This window comes from Cucumis melo, chromosome 11, assembly GCF_025177605.1.
Source record: "Cucumis melo cultivar AY chromosome 11, USDA_Cmelo_AY_1.0, whole genome shotgun sequence".
Classification (NCBI taxonomy): domain Eukaryota; kingdom Viridiplantae; phylum Streptophyta; class Magnoliopsida; order Cucurbitales; family Cucurbitaceae; genus Cucumis; species Cucumis melo.
The window spans coordinates 27579437-27594358 of NC_066867.1; the positions used below are offsets into that span (position 1 = coordinate 27579437).

The 14922-nt window shown below is 32.9% G+C and overlaps 2 protein-coding genes across 3 annotated transcripts; both read left to right on the top strand.

Annotated features, from left to right (window-relative positions):
* Window positions 1–3765: 3765 nt before the first annotated feature.
* On the top strand, window positions 3766–6470 carry LOC103501930 (protein disulfide-isomerase 5-1). 2 transcript variants are annotated; one of them, XM_008465695.3, is made up of 5 exons: window positions 3766–4113; window positions 5049–5107; window positions 5209–5384; window positions 5915–6015; window positions 6144–6470. In XM_008465695.3, the coding sequence occupies exons 1-4, from the start codon at window positions 3991–3993 to the stop codon at window positions 6007–6009; spliced, it is 453 nt and encodes a 150-aa protein (XP_008463917.1). In that variant the 5' UTR covers window positions 3766–3990; the 3' UTR covers window positions 6010–6015; window positions 6144–6470. The 2 variants fall into 2 exon arrangements, with proteins under 2 accessions (XP_008463917.1, XP_008463918.1); XM_008465696.3 differs by having other exon boundaries at window positions 3807–4113; window positions 6128–6470.
* A 2426-nt stretch (window positions 6471–8896) lies between these two features.
* LOC103501931 (elongation factor 1-alpha) lies at window positions 8897–11341 on the top strand. Its single transcript, XM_008465698.3, has 3 exons — window positions 8897–9031; window positions 9495–9971; window positions 10064–11341. Exons 2-3 carry the CDS (start codon window positions 9510–9512, stop codon window positions 10946–10948), a joined length of 1347 nt encoding a protein of 448 aa, XP_008463920.1. The 5' UTR covers window positions 8897–9031; window positions 9495–9509; the 3' UTR covers window positions 10949–11341.
* Window positions 11342–14922: the final 3581 nt, after the last annotated feature.

Genomic DNA, 14922 nt, shown 5'->3' on the forward strand with positions numbered 1-14922 from the left:
ATCTTCAATGTGGCACAGACAATCATTCTCTTCAATGCGGCACACACGATGATCATCTTTAATGCGGCGTAGTCGATCTTCATCTTCAATGCGACACAGTCGAGTCCATCTCCTCTTGGTTGATTTATATCAGAACTACAAGGTGTCAAACTCTAGACAATCATCATTCTGTGAAGTAAACCATCGTTCTGCAAATGAAGTTCACCAGAAGCAAGTTAGCGCTGATGACATCATCTTGGAGCAAAGAATATATAAAAGCAAAGTAGACGGAGAATGGCGTCATGATAGAGTTGCATCGTCTATCATGAACAAACCCCAGACGTCAAAGAAGTAGCATGGCGTCATGATAGAGTTGCATCGTCTATCATGAACAAACCCCAGGCGTCAATGAAGAAGTAGGGCGTCATGATAGAGTTGCATCGTCTATCATGAACAAACCTCAGACGTCAAGGAAGCAGTAGGGCGTCATGATAGAGTTGCATCATCTATCATGAACAAATCCCAGACGTCGAAGAAGCAGCATGGCATCATGATAGAGTTGCATCATCTATCATGAACAAACCCCAGGCGTCAATGAAGAAGTAGGGCGTCATGATAGAGTTGCATCGTCTATCATGAACAAACCTCAGACGTCGAGGAAGCAGCAGGGCGTCATGATAGAGTTGCATCGTCTATCATGAATAAACCCTAGACGTCGGTAAAGCAGTAGAGCATCATGATAGAGTTGCATCGTCTATCATGAACAAACCTCCAAACGTCGAGGAAGCAGCAGGGCGTCATGATAGAGTTGCATCGTCTATCATGAACAAACCCCAAGCATCGATGAATAAGTAGGGCGTCATGATAGAGTTGCATCGTCTATCATGAACAAACCCCAGGCATCGATGAATGAGTAGGGTGTCATGATAGAGTTGCATCGTTTATCATGAACAAACCCCAGACGTCGAGGAAGCAGCAGGGCATGCATCGTCTATCATGAACAAACCCTAGGCGTCGATGAAGAAACAGGGCATCGTTAAAGAAGCAGGACATCAAGGAAACTTCATATATACTTGCATGAGACTACAAAAAAAAGTCAACTTTGGTATAGCTTCAAGTTGGTGCGAATGTAAAAAAAAGAGTGAAAAAAAACAAGAAAAGAAAAAAAAGTTATAAAAAGAAAGTAATTAAAAAAAAACTTGAAAAAAATGTTAGAACAAAACATTTTAAAAGAAAAAAAAAAGAAAAGAAAACTTTTTCTATAAAAAAAAAAGTTAAAAAAAAGGACAGAAAGAAAAAAAAAATGAAAATGAAATAAAAGTAAAAAAAGAAAAAAAAACTAAACTAAAAGAAGTGAAAATGTAAAAAAAAAATATATGTATATTGAAAAAAAAGATGAAAACGTGAAAAAGAGGGGAAAAGGTAATTGAAAAAAAGAAAAAGAAGTAAGAAAAAAAACAAAAATGAAAAAGAAAAGAAAAAAACAAAAAAAATTATATATATATAGAAAAGAAAAGAAATAGAAGGAAAAAAAAGAAATAAGAAAAGAAAAAAAATAAATAAGAAAAGAAAAAAAAAAGAAATAAGAAAAGAAAAAAAAAAGAAATAAGAAAAGAAAAAAAGAAAAGAAAAGAAAAGAAAGCTCATTAAAAATCTTCTTAACAAGTTAGATTAGGTGAGATTATAGGAGAGAATTTCTAACCTCCTCTGTTCTGTTTCTTTATTAAAAAAAAAACTCCTCTATTGTTTTTTTTAAAGATTAATTAAGAAAAAAAATAATGACATTCTGTTTTTTTTAAGCGTTAAAAAAAATTTCAAGCCTTATCCCCACATATCTCCTCATAAGTAAACCTAAAAAAAAACCTCAAATCTTGAAAAAAAAAATCCCCCGATTTTCTTTTCTCATCTATAAAAAAAAATGTTTAAATTTTATCCCAAATCATAAATGGATTTGAAATGAAGTAAAAAAAAATGGCAAACTTTTCAAATTTTAAGTTAGGGAGCAATTCGCTAAAAATTCAAATTAAGAGTATGAAAAAAAAAACTTTGACTTAAATCCATATTTTGATGAATTGACAATATTCCAATTTTATAAATGTTAAGTCTCAATTCTTCCATTAAATTCATTGGTAAAAAAAAAGTTCAATTTCATTCAAGTTTATTTTTGGCTATATTCCAAAATAAATAAATAAATTGTGAATTAAAATCAAAATTCACTACAAATTTGATATTGGATTGTATTCAAACTTCATTTTGATCAAACTTATGTCCAAACGCATAGTTTGATTAATTCCACATATTAACTGGAGCAAAAGTCAAGAACAAGATCACTTGTATTTTTTGTTTCAGCTTATCATTTTCGAGATTCATCCATCCATACACGTGTACAAATCTCGAAAAGGGGGCATTTGTTGAACAGGAAATTTTGACCAATTAAATCACGCCACGTCATCACGGCAAAAGTGAGATAATTATAATTTGATTGGATTTGGGTAGTCAAGTTTTCTCATATCCAACCTAGTTCAAGCCCCTAAAAAAATTGGGCCAAAGAAATAATGGACCCAAGCTTGCGCAAATAAGTAGGCCGAGTTCGAGCCCACCGAGCAAATGGATCCAAGCCCAAACCCACCGAGCAAATGGGTCTGAGCCCAAGCCTGTCAAGAAAACAGGTCCAAGCTCAAGCCCAACAAGCAGATAGGCCCAAGCCCAAACCTAACAAGCAGATGGGCCCAGGCCTAAGCCCGCCCAACAAGCAAATGGGTCCAAGCCCATCTAAAACCCATTGAGATTCTCTATAAATAGAGACATTCTCATTCATTTTGAGGGGACCTTTGATTGAAAAGAAGAATCGAAGCTCTGAAGAATTGAAGACAAAGACTTCTAAAGACTCTCAAGACGTGCAAGTTATCATCAACCTCGAAATCATCCTTCTAAAAGATAGCAGACTTGGAAGATCAAACTTTCCTTGAATTCCAGAAGATTGAAACTCGAATTGACTTGTAATTACAACTTCTCGATCTTCGAATTGACTTGTAATTACAACTTCTTGAAGATCGAAGACCACGAAGTTCTAAATTTTATTTTTTGTATTCGAGAGAAAGAATCAAAGAAGTAAATATTAGAGATTGTATCCACAATACATAAATCAATACAAAATTCGATTCCACGAATTAAATTTCTCCTGAAATCTCGTGTGAACAAATTCAATTTCTAATATTAAATCATTAAAGATATAATTTTGAATTTTACAAATGTTTTTTTATTTAGTTTAAGTACAATTAAGGTTAGAGGATTCAAATATTTAGGAATCGTTTGAATCGAGGAATTGAAATGTGAATAAGATAATTGAGGATTAAAAATGCCTACAAATGAATAATAAATCTGAGAATAAAATTGTTGGGAATTAAAACGGATGTATTTAGTTGTACATGAATCAAATAAAAATATTAATTAAATTAGTAATTAAATATATTTGTAAAATGAGCAAAATTGATAGGATAAATTTGATGAATTTATATAATTATGATGTATTACTCGATAATAATTTATAAATTATAATTAATCAATGCTAAACCGATCATAAAATTATTAAGAATTAAATTCATATTAATTTATTAAATTAAAATAAAAGAAAAGTATATATTAATTTATTAAATTAAGGTAGTTAAATGCATGCAATATAATTCTAATTTAATTTTGTAAACAGCAAATTTGATTTTCATCTAATTAATTAAAATAATTTAATTTAAATAATATATAAAATAAAAGAATAAACATTAAAAGAGAAAAGAGAGCAAATATAGAAAAAGAAAAATCATCATTTTGGATGGGTAATTTATTTGGTCAAATATCGGGAATTTGCCGCATCCTTTTCCCAACGTTTTCCAGATCGACCGAGTTTTCTTTTCTCATTTCAATTGTATAATGCGAACTCCGGCCACCGAGGCTGTTCTTTTCTTCTTTTGAATACAATTCACAGCAAAAGAGATATTCCGGAGACTTCATTCAATCATGAGATTCCATATCTCATCTCCAATTTTTCCCTTTTTGTTCATCTCTCTTCTTCTTCTGAACACAGCATCCCTCCACAGAGCTGAAGTTTTAACCCTAACTGCCGACACCTTCTCCGATAAGGTACCATTTTCAAACCCTAATTTACTCATCCATGTCCATTTACGTGTTCTTTATACGCCAAAAACATGTGAGCGGTGGGAATGGGTCTTTTGGTTTTTGAACGGTTTCTGACGATGTAAAGTTTATTTTTATGATTTCCGTTGTCGTTCCTCTAAAATTAATGATATGTAATTGAACCCAGTTGTTATTTGGTCTTTGAGTTGAAAACACTCTATGTGTTTCTTGGATTTGATCAATTGGTATGAGATTGATATTGGTACTGTTTTTGATCCGCAAGAACGAACTGTGGCCGAGGAAAAAATGAAGATCTTATTGCCTAAATGAATTTTCTGATAATGCTTATTCTGATTTTCATCGTTTGCTTCCATCGCGAGTAGAAAATAGCTTTTGGTATTGGGTTTCGGTTGGAGTATGGTTAAACTGGAAACCGACAATTGAGAAGGAATTACTTGCTCGTTAAGGTCAAACCAGTTTGTTATGAAAATGTTTTCTCATTTAGAGTGAAAATGTAGGTTCTTCAGTAGGATTCTGATTAGTTACATTTTAGTTTTGTTGTTCCTAGATTTAGTAACATTGGTGAAACTTGTTAGGAGAAGGCTGCTCAGAAACTGTGGAAAGGCCGTAATAATAAAATTTGAGAATTTTTTCATTTTTAGTGGGTAACCTATTCTTAGTCCCACATAGTCGTCTAAACTCTTCATTGACGTAAGGTAAAATCAGCTTTCGTCTCTGGCTTACACTTCTTGATGTTTGGACTTACTACTTTCTATCTTTGGCCTACATGTTGTTTGCTGTTATGTTTCCTGGTTTATATCCAAATGGATTTTAATTTTACAACTATCATCCAAGAATCTCAATTTCTGAAAGAGTTAAATTTGATTAAAATTTGATGCCATTTAACACTGTTCCTCGTGATGGATATGTGTATTTTGCAGATAAAGGAAAAGGATACTGTATGGTTTGTGAAATTTTGTGTTCCTTGGTGCAAGCACTGGTTGGTATTCTTTCTCATTTGTAGTTTCCTGGTTTTTGTCCTATCATTATTCCATTGCGTATCGTTCCATAATTACTCGCAACATAAATTGTGGATTTCAGCAAGAATTTAGGATCATTATGGGAGGACCTGGGGAAGGCAATGGAAGGTGAGGATGAAATCGAGGTTGGAGAAGTTGATTGTGGTTCTAACAAACCAGTTTGTTCTAAAGTTGATATTCATTCATATCCTACATTTAAGCTTTTCTATGAAGGTGAAGAAGTTGCAAAGTATAAAGGTAAGTTTTCCTCCCCTTCATCTCCTTGGCAGCTGCGTTGCTTTATTTTCAGTGTTCCTTCTCGTCCATGTTCTTGTTCTGTTTTTTTTCCTTCTTAATTTCGTAATTTAATGATTGGCAATTTACATAATGAAGTTTTTTCTTCTGTGCACATTCTTCACCTGTCAGAGCAAGCACAAATTAAAAAAAAGATCAACTCGTTGGTCTAAAGTTTCCTCAATGTATCTCTCTCCGTCTTAAGAATCATGTTGAGCTTAGTTCTGAATCTTATTCAATGTTGTCAATTGCCATCCTTCAAACTTTAATGACTGTTAATTTATGTTATTATGCTTGTTAAATGGTACAACCTTTATATATCCACATGTCAGTCACTCAAGTTATCAACCTCGGTGATTCTACTATAAATTATATATGTTCGTCGATATTTGAAATTAGAGTGAAATGCCCCAACTAATTGTTACATATGCAGCAAGCAGTATAATTTTTTTTTCTATTCGAGACTTACTAGCTATGCTACTCCGATGATTCAGGGCCCAGAGATGTTGAATCTCTCAGAATCTTTGCTCTTGAAGAATCTGAAAAGGCAGCAGCAAAAGCAGAAGAGGACAGTGACAAAGAATTGTGATGATAGGTAGGACAAACTTTTAAGATATTCAGAGTAGTTCTTTGCCCATTCCTTCAAGCTTCCACTCACATCATGCACCAATATTTGATGAACATTTTTTATTTTGACAATCAAATAGATTTTTTTTGATGCAGTGTTGGACTATATACACTTGATGCTCTTGGCATCCAGAAACAATCAATCTAGTTGTTCGTGAACTAGACCATTGATCATCATGGTCCTATTTGCACTATGATTAGAATGCTTAAATTTGGATAGAGATTTGGACCATGATCTCGGTGACATTGTTTGCCCCCCCTTCTGTTTAGACTTCTTTTTCTGACGTTTATTGTCTGGCTGCCTTTTTGGTTGGGATATGCCAAAGAGAGGTAACAAATATGGGAAGTAGAGAATTTTGTACTTAATAGTTTGATTATATATATACCTTAAACTTACATTATATGCAGACTATTTATTTGAAACATTGGTGTTTATTTCTCTTGTTGATAGCTGCAGGCAAATTGGGTAAGGTCAATTCTGTATAGTTTGTCTGAAATCAGAATGGGTGATTATGAAAACCAAATCATGGTTTTAGCTGATGGTTCTGAAGTTTCCGACATTTTTCAATGAAATGTCCTTCACTTCATCGAGGGAAAAGAAATGAAAACAGAAAAATACAAGAGCATAAAAAAAAAAAAAAACAAGCTCACAACCGGGAGCATAGTCTGAAAAATAAAATTGGACGAGTAATCAAATCTCACTAGGGCCTCATTCCACTTCACCAAACATTTTGCTATTCTGCTCACCCCACAAAACCCATAAGATAGCCCCCAACCCAACAAACCATAACAAGCGATCTCAAATTGAAAAGGACCTTCTCGATCATAACACTAGTGTCTTTGTGATGAACATACAAGAACCTCCTAACGATCATCCAGTTCTTAGGGATCATTGGTGCTTCAAAGAATGCTTACCCCATCTCATTATTTGTTCATAAAATTTTGTAAAATCCTTTATACCTTAACAATATAGATAAGGGCCGTCGTAGGATGGAAGCTCTGTGATTGGGTGGAAAGAGTGCTTGCTTGACTAGGATTTAATTATCTGCCTTGAGGTTTGATTTTATTGGGAGAGAAATAGAATAAATTATAGGTCCTGACCTATTAAATTTGGGCAAAAATTGAGATTTAATTATAAATCTTTTCTAGACATTGTGATCTTTAGGCTTTACATTTTAAAAAAGTTCCAATTTTGTTCCAAACTCTTGATTATGTTTTGTTTATGAACCCTAAATTAACATCTGCTGTATCTGATTCATTTTAAATGAAATCAAAAAGATACTTTTAGTTTTTTGGGTTACGTTATTTGATGTTATTTTTCATACTTGGTTTCTGGTGGAAGGTTGGTAAACAAAAGAAAACAACTAAATACATATGATTCAAAATTGAAAAGAAGAAAACATAATATGAAGACCCAATAAAAGGTTGGTCACACATCGAAGAGTTTAAATCAAACATAATGTGAAAAAAGGATCTCTTTTTTTTTTTTTTTTTGATATGTTTATCAGTATCATCCACTTCTAAATTTGCATTCAAAATTTACAATCTTATTGAACACCGAAATATCATTATTCACATCGTTTTACAGTTACTATTATCATTGTTGAATGACCATAAAGATATATTACGTTTTGTTGAAGTAAAAAATGGGATATTTGGAAATAGATGGGTGTAGATAGGTTTCGGGTAAATGCCATAATGTGCTTGTGGTGTCACTACTTTTCGAAACCTAGAGGCTGCTACTACGCACTATCGGATACCCTCAATCTTCACGGCACTCTCTATCTACCTACCAATAATAAAAATTTGTCAATATCATGGCATAAGCACAATAAACTCTACTATACAAATCACAATTTTGAAATCTATTACTATTTTTCATCCATTACCATGTTATCTTTTTGTTTATTGATCTTGTAGATACATATTCTCAATATTATTTTTTTGTAACTAAGCTTCAAGTTCAAGATGATAATATATACATATATATTTTTTTTGTATATCCTTAAGTTTGAACGGAGAAAATTAATTGAAGTTATGAAATTAGAAAGTATTGTTTAAATATAATACAAAAGTAAAAAAAAGTTGTTTTTATATATAGAAAAATAAACCAACAATTTTATAAATAAAAGTAAAATATCATTAATAGATGTTCATACTGATAGACTACTATCATCTATCACTTATAAATGTCATTTAACATTTAATTGTCTATTAATATCTTTTCCTAATAAACTATGGATTTGTGCTATATTTGTAAATATTATTAAAATAGTTATTTTCAAATATAAAAAAACTAAAATATAAATAAATGTAGCAAAATATCGTCGATAAAAGCTCATAGACACTAATATTCTGATAAACTATTATTATCTATCACTGATAAATGTTGATAGACATATGTCTATAACTAATAGACTATAAAAATTTGTTAGATTTGTAAATGATTCAAAAACAAATTCATCCTTAATTTACTTTTTCATGCTTCAAATCTCAATGATATCATTTATTTTAAAGGAAAAAGTACCTCATATAAAAAAAATGGTAGAATTTAATTAAAAGTATCAAGATGCATGTCCCGTTCAAATGTTTACTATGGATAAATCAATGAAAGCTAATGATGTTAGTAGAGGTGTGTGTAAGTTGACTTAAACACTCACGAATATAGGAAGAAGAAAAAGTTTGTGACGGAAAGAAAAGCATCCATATTTTTCAAGAGATAATTTACTAAATTTTTTAAATAAATTTCACACTTAAATTTAATACTAAATAAAGTTCAAATTTAAATTCCTAAAAAAAATCGCATTTAAAAATAGTCTAATCTAAAATTGGTTTTGGAAACAAATTTCAATTTTCAATAAATTTAAATTACATAATAATTTCTTCATCGTCCGCTTTCCTTCTTTCTCATTTGTATCCCTCGTTTCTTGAATCGGCGGTAGCTCTCTCGTCCCGGCTTCTCCATCTATCTTCGTCTTTTTGAGGTATGATTTTATTACAGCTTGATGAATATTTTCTCTTTAGGATTTGTTCGATCTTCATACGTGTGCATGGCGTTTACGTTTAATCCATTGTTGTATTACGGATTTGTTTCAATAGGTTGGATCCATCTACGTATTGACTCTTCTTTGGTTTTGTTTCGGTTTAAGAGGATTGATTTTATGTTTGTATTTGTTGAAGAACGAGTCGAATGTTGCGATTATGTTCAAGAGACGATCATCGTTGAATAATTTTAGAACTTTTGGATGATCTTAGTAAATTTCGTTAAGTTTCTGGAGGATTTGGTTTTCTTTTTGGTTAATGTGAAAGAGGAGATTGATTGTGTGTTTATTTATAGATTTAATGGAAATATGTTGAGGAGAGATATCCATTTGAATTACTTGTAGAGTGGATGTTGTTCGGTAAACTTATAGTTTGGTTTGCGATTAATATTATGAACTCTTTCAGGATACAAGTTTTATAATGGGGAAAGAGAAGGCTCACATTAACATTGTGGTCATTGGCCATGTCGACTCTGGGAAATCTACCACCACCGGGCATTTGATCTATAAGCTTGGTGGTATTGACAAGCGTGTCATTGAAAGGTTTGAGAAGGAAGCTGCTGAGATGAACAAGAGGTCATTCAAGTATGCTTGGGTGTTGGACAAGCTTAAGGCTGAACGTGAACGTGGTATTACCATCGATATTGCTTTGTGGAAATTTGAAACCACCAAATACTACTGCACCGTTATTGATGCTCCTGGACATCGCGATTTCATTAAGAACATGATTACTGGTACCTCTCAAGCTGATTGTGCTGTTCTCATTATTGATTCCACTACTGGTGGTTTTGAAGCTGGTATTTCTAAGGATGGTCAAACACGTGAGCATGCTTTGCTCGCGTTTACTCTCGGTGTCAAGCAGATGATTTGCTGCTGCAACAAGGTGAGGTTCTACTTCGAATGTTTGCGTTTCGATCATGTTTGTGGCCTTGGTTTTCTTTTTGTTTATATCATTAACCTAATTTCTGTTTTTAGATGGATGCCACCACCCCCAAGTACTCCAAGGCAAGGTATGATGAAATTGTCAAGGAAGTTTCCTCCTACCTCAAAAAGGTTGGATACAACCCTGACAAAATCCCCTTTGTCCCCATCTCTGGTTTCGAAGGAGACAACATGATTGAGAGGTCGACCAACCTTGATTGGTACAAGGGTCCAACTCTCCTTGAGGCTCTTGACTTGATCCAGGAGCCCAAGAGGCCGTCAGACAAGCCACTCCGTCTTCCACTTCAGGATGTGTACAAGATCGGTGGTATTGGAACTGTACCGGTTGGTCGTGTTGAGACTGGTGTCCTCAAACCTGGAATGGTGGTCACTTTTGGCCCTTCTGGACTGACCACTGAAGTCAAGTCTGTTGAGATGCACCACGAAGCTCTACCCGAGGCTGTTCCTGGTGACAATGTGGGATTCAATGTGAAGAATGTTGCCGTAAAGGATCTCAAGCGTGGTTTCGTGGCTTCCAACTCAAAGGATGACCCTGCCAAGGAGGCTGCCAACTTCACTTCTCAAGTCATTATCATGAACCACCCTGGACAAATTGGCAATGGTTATGCTCCAGTGCTTGATTGCCACACCTCTCACATTGCAGTGAAATTTGCTGAGATTCTAACCAAAATCGACAGGCGATCCGGTAAGGAACTTGAGAAGGAACCCAAGTTCTTAAAGAATGGTGATGCAGGTATGATTAAGATGATTCCCACCAAACCTATGGTGGTGGAAACCTTCTCTCAGTACCCTCCTCTTGGACGTTTCGCGGTAAGAGACATGAGACAGACAGTTGCTGTTGGCGTCATCAAGTCCGTTGAAAAAAAGGATCCAAGTGGTGCTAAGGTTACCAAGTCCGCAGTCAAGAAGGGAAAGTGAACCGTATTTACAAAACTTCACACAACTCTCTCTGACTCTAAGGTTTGCAAGCATAACAATCAAAATAAAGAACTGGCAAGTTTTCTTGGTTATGCTTTATCGAGTCTTTTAACTTTCATTGGTGATTATAGTTGTTGGCATTGGTTATTAAGTACTCACTCTCAGAATTGGGTGCTTGATAGACGGTGGCACAACTATCGTCTATAGTCTCTCTTTTCGTTTTGTATTCTGCTTTATTGGTCCTGTTTGAGTTGGATGTGCTCTTTGGTTCGTCCCAAATGGATAAAAAAAGTTCCATTGCTATGTTGCTGAGGTTTGGATATACTACATTTTAATATCAAAACCAATGTCTTTGCTTATTTTCGCAATGAAGAAATTGCTGCCTTTCTAATCTATTTGATAGCATGTGTTCAATTTGTTGCACTCTTTAAGCTTTGGTCCTAAAGTTGTTGTTTAGGATTGTTCTTGTTATAAATATTTTGCGTAAATTTTGAAACTCTTTTGAATCTATGAAATAAGTTTCGAGATGGTCTATTTGTTAATTTACGTTTACGGAATGTTCAAGCTATGGGTGTAAGTCCAACCCAAATAACCCGACAACTCAGATTACTCAACCCATATTATATGAGTTGGTTTGGGGTTTGAAAATTTTGGTTCAATCCAACCAAATCCGAATTAATAATATATATTTAATTTATATTTATATTATATATATTTTATTATTTATTTAATAAAAGTAAAGTTAGGAGTACTTTGTTAAAAATTGAAGGTAGAAAGCTAAACGATTGCGTAAGAGGATAAACGATCGTATAGAAAGTTAAACGGTAGACGATCGTTTAGAAAGTTAAACAATCGTGTAAAAAGTAAACGATCGTCTACGATTGTGTAAGAGGGCAAATGATCATTTTGTGTAAGAAGTGAACGATTGCGGTAAACAAACGTATAGAAAGCTAAACGATCATTAGGCTGGGAATAAAAAAAACCAATACAATTCCACAACCCACAAGTTGGGTTTCAATTCAACAGAAGAAAACTGGATTGCCATATTTGAATATGTCATTCCATTAATAGGAAAATGAAAAATTATTTATTATTGAAAAGATGAAGAGAATGAAGTTTGTGAAGAAGACCTTTGCTTAAAGCTTAGCCGTGTTTATTTTAGAAAAATTGATATTTGAAAATTGAGTCTGATTTGTTGTTTACTAATGAATTTAGAATCTATGGATAAATTTGTAATCAACAAATGTAACCTATTGTAGAAGAGTTGGAATTGCATTTGAAAATTATTTGTTACCCACTGTTGTGGATATTGAGTCGGAAGAATTAAAAATATGTTAGGACTACATATACTAAATGGTAACAACAAAAAGACAATGATACCATATAGTACAAACTAAACCGTCTGAATCATAGTCAAATCACATTTGCAAAATGTTTAAGTAAATACGATCAAAAGGCATGTATGTAGATGTAATTACCTTTGTGATTGAGATTGCCTTAATTCTTTTCCCTCTCATTAGTAATAGCTTTTTGCTTCTCTCCTTCAATTCAATGTGTGTAACCATATAGAAGAGTTGTATTACATCTCAAAGAGTTGCATCCTAAACTAATTCAACCTAAAACTTTAATTTCATAATATACAAATAATATGTCTTTCATTTTCTTTCGTTCGATCACTCGAAAAACAACATCAACATCGACAACCTATGAATTTACTATAAATGTTAGGACAACCCTTATGTTTGATATTATTAACCCAAAGTCATGTGAAACGTGGTCTCATCTTGTTCAAACACTTCTGCTTTAATGTCCCAACCTATCTTCTCTCCCATCATTTTCCCACCCCTTCACTACAATTTATTTCACCTTTATTCTGTCCATTGCTCGATCACTGCTTTCAATTCTTTTACTAATAATGAATAAAACAGTATCATTTTGTTCGTTTACATCTTCATCAATTAAAAAAAAAAAAAAAGTTTGTACTAAATGACAAACAAGTTCTTTAATTTTTCTAGATTCCCATTCATAACCAGTCAAATTTTTTCCCAATCTCTTAACATAGTACATGAAAGAAAACAAATCCCATTTCATATCAAACAAGAACAATACATAAAAAACAAACCCACATCAAAATTAACAAAATATATCAAATCCAAATTACCCAGATCATGGATACTCTGTTTCCTAATCTAAGCAGCTTTTGCAGCACAAATCATGAAGTCGGTTTCATTGACGAAATCCTCAAGATCTCCTTCTCTAATCGCTTCCAAATACCTGTATTTCATGTTGTTTGATCTTTGCGTTCTCGTTTTCATGGCTTCCCTTCTTCGATCATGATCTGCTATCCTGCAACTCAAAAAACAGAGCAACGTGATAATAGGAGTGTATTATGTATTAAGAGAAAGAGAAAAGTTGGTTAGGGTTAAGGGGAAATACTGAGTAGAGAGGGAATGATTTGAGAGAGTGAAGGCTGAAATACAGAGAGGAAGACCTTGAGATCCAATCTTCGACTGCATTTCTCTGACAAGAAGAAGAAGAAGAAGATGATGATGATGACGAATTGGTTTTAGTTCTTTGATGGAGGAGAAAAGAATGGAAGAACAAGAGGAGAGAGAATAAAGAGTGTAGAGAATGTGGGTTTTGGTTTTGGGGCTTTTTGAGGGCCTCCGGTGTTTGATTAACTCTACTTGGGTCTGCAAACATAGAAAGTTGCAAAAGTGATAAAAGAAACAAAAAGTAATTGTTTTTAATGATCGAAAATCTTTACCAAATAGCAAAATATCATAATTTATTAATGTTTTTAAATAATGAATGATAAAAAGTTTATTGATGTTTATTATTGAACAAAAATAATATTTGCTACATTTGAAAATAACCATAAAAATGTGGAATTACAAGTTTGATTTGACGGTCATGAACTTTGATGGAACTAACAATTTCGTATTTATGTTTTCAAGTCGTAATTATTAAGTCCATGTACTTTATAATTTGTAATGATCTAGTTCATGTCGTGAAAAAAAAATTAGTATAAATTAATGAAATTTCTTACATGTGTAGATTGATAAACTTGAGTTTGTTATAAAATATAAACAAAAAGACAACATAAATAGAAGAATAGAAACAACACAAAGAAAATAATAGAGAAGAAAGGAAGTATAGAAGACAATTGAAATTAATTGTGGTATGTATAGAACTGATTTCTACAACCTCTATTGATAGAGTTGTGAGAATAATGGTTATAAAACCAAATATAAATAGAGGACAAGAAAGTTATGAAAATTGATGGAGGGGTTAATGGATGAATTTGCAACCTAAGGAGGTTATGAACATCTAATAATATTTAACTTTAATTTATAATATTCATAATACTCTCTCTTTAGATGTCCATATTATATAAAATAAATGTCTCGTTAAAACCTTACTGGGAAAAAATCTAGTGGAAAGAAATTATAGTGAATGAAAAAAAGTACATCATTTTATATACTTTAATAACTGTCTCATTAAAAACATTGCTCGGAAGACCCAATAGAAAAAACCACAATGAAGGGAAAAAAATGCATTATTTTTACTCCTCACCATGAGTACATCACTTGAGTTCTCCGAGTTGTCTCATTTCAATGTTGTGCTTAAGCTTTTCAAATGTTAGTGAGAGTAATGTCTTTGTAAATAAATTTGTTAAATTTTCTTTTGAAGAATTTTGTTGAATATTGATGTCCTCATTTGATGCTTTGTCTTCATATAAGAACACTATTGACTAGTTTTGTACATCATCAATATCACATCATGATTTAAAGTAGTTGTTTCGATCTGCTTCATAAGTTGCCATAATATAAAAGTCTTCTATGTGTACTAAGTAACTCGTGTAAGATCTAGCTCGTATGGGTTAGATAAATAACCTGCATCTTCATAATCAACTAGATCATAGTTAGATTTATTAGAATAAAATAAAATTCATGTCAGCTAATAATTCTTAA

Bases quoted from the DNA above. Each gene is read 5' to 3' on its own strand.
- LOC103501930 (XM_008465695.3), top strand. From the start codon at position 3,991: ATGAGATTCCATATCTCATCTCCAATTTTTCCCTTTTTGTTCATCTCT. The intron at 5,108-5,208 runs GTTGGTATTCTT...TGTGGATTTCAG, and splicing joins GTTCCTTGGTGCAAGCACTG to CAAGAATTTAGGATCATTAT. The intron at 5,385-5,914 runs GTAAGTTTTCCT...CCGATGATTCAG, and splicing joins AGAAGTTGCAAAGTATAAAG to GGCCCAGAGATGTTGAATCT.
- LOC103501931 (XM_008465698.3), top strand. From the start codon at position 9,510: ATGGGGAAAGAGAAGGCTCACATTAACATTGTGGTCATTGGCCATGTC. The intron at 9,972-10,063 runs GTGAGGTTCTAC...TTCTGTTTTTAG, and splicing joins TGATTTGCTGCTGCAACAAG to ATGGATGCCACCACCCCCAA.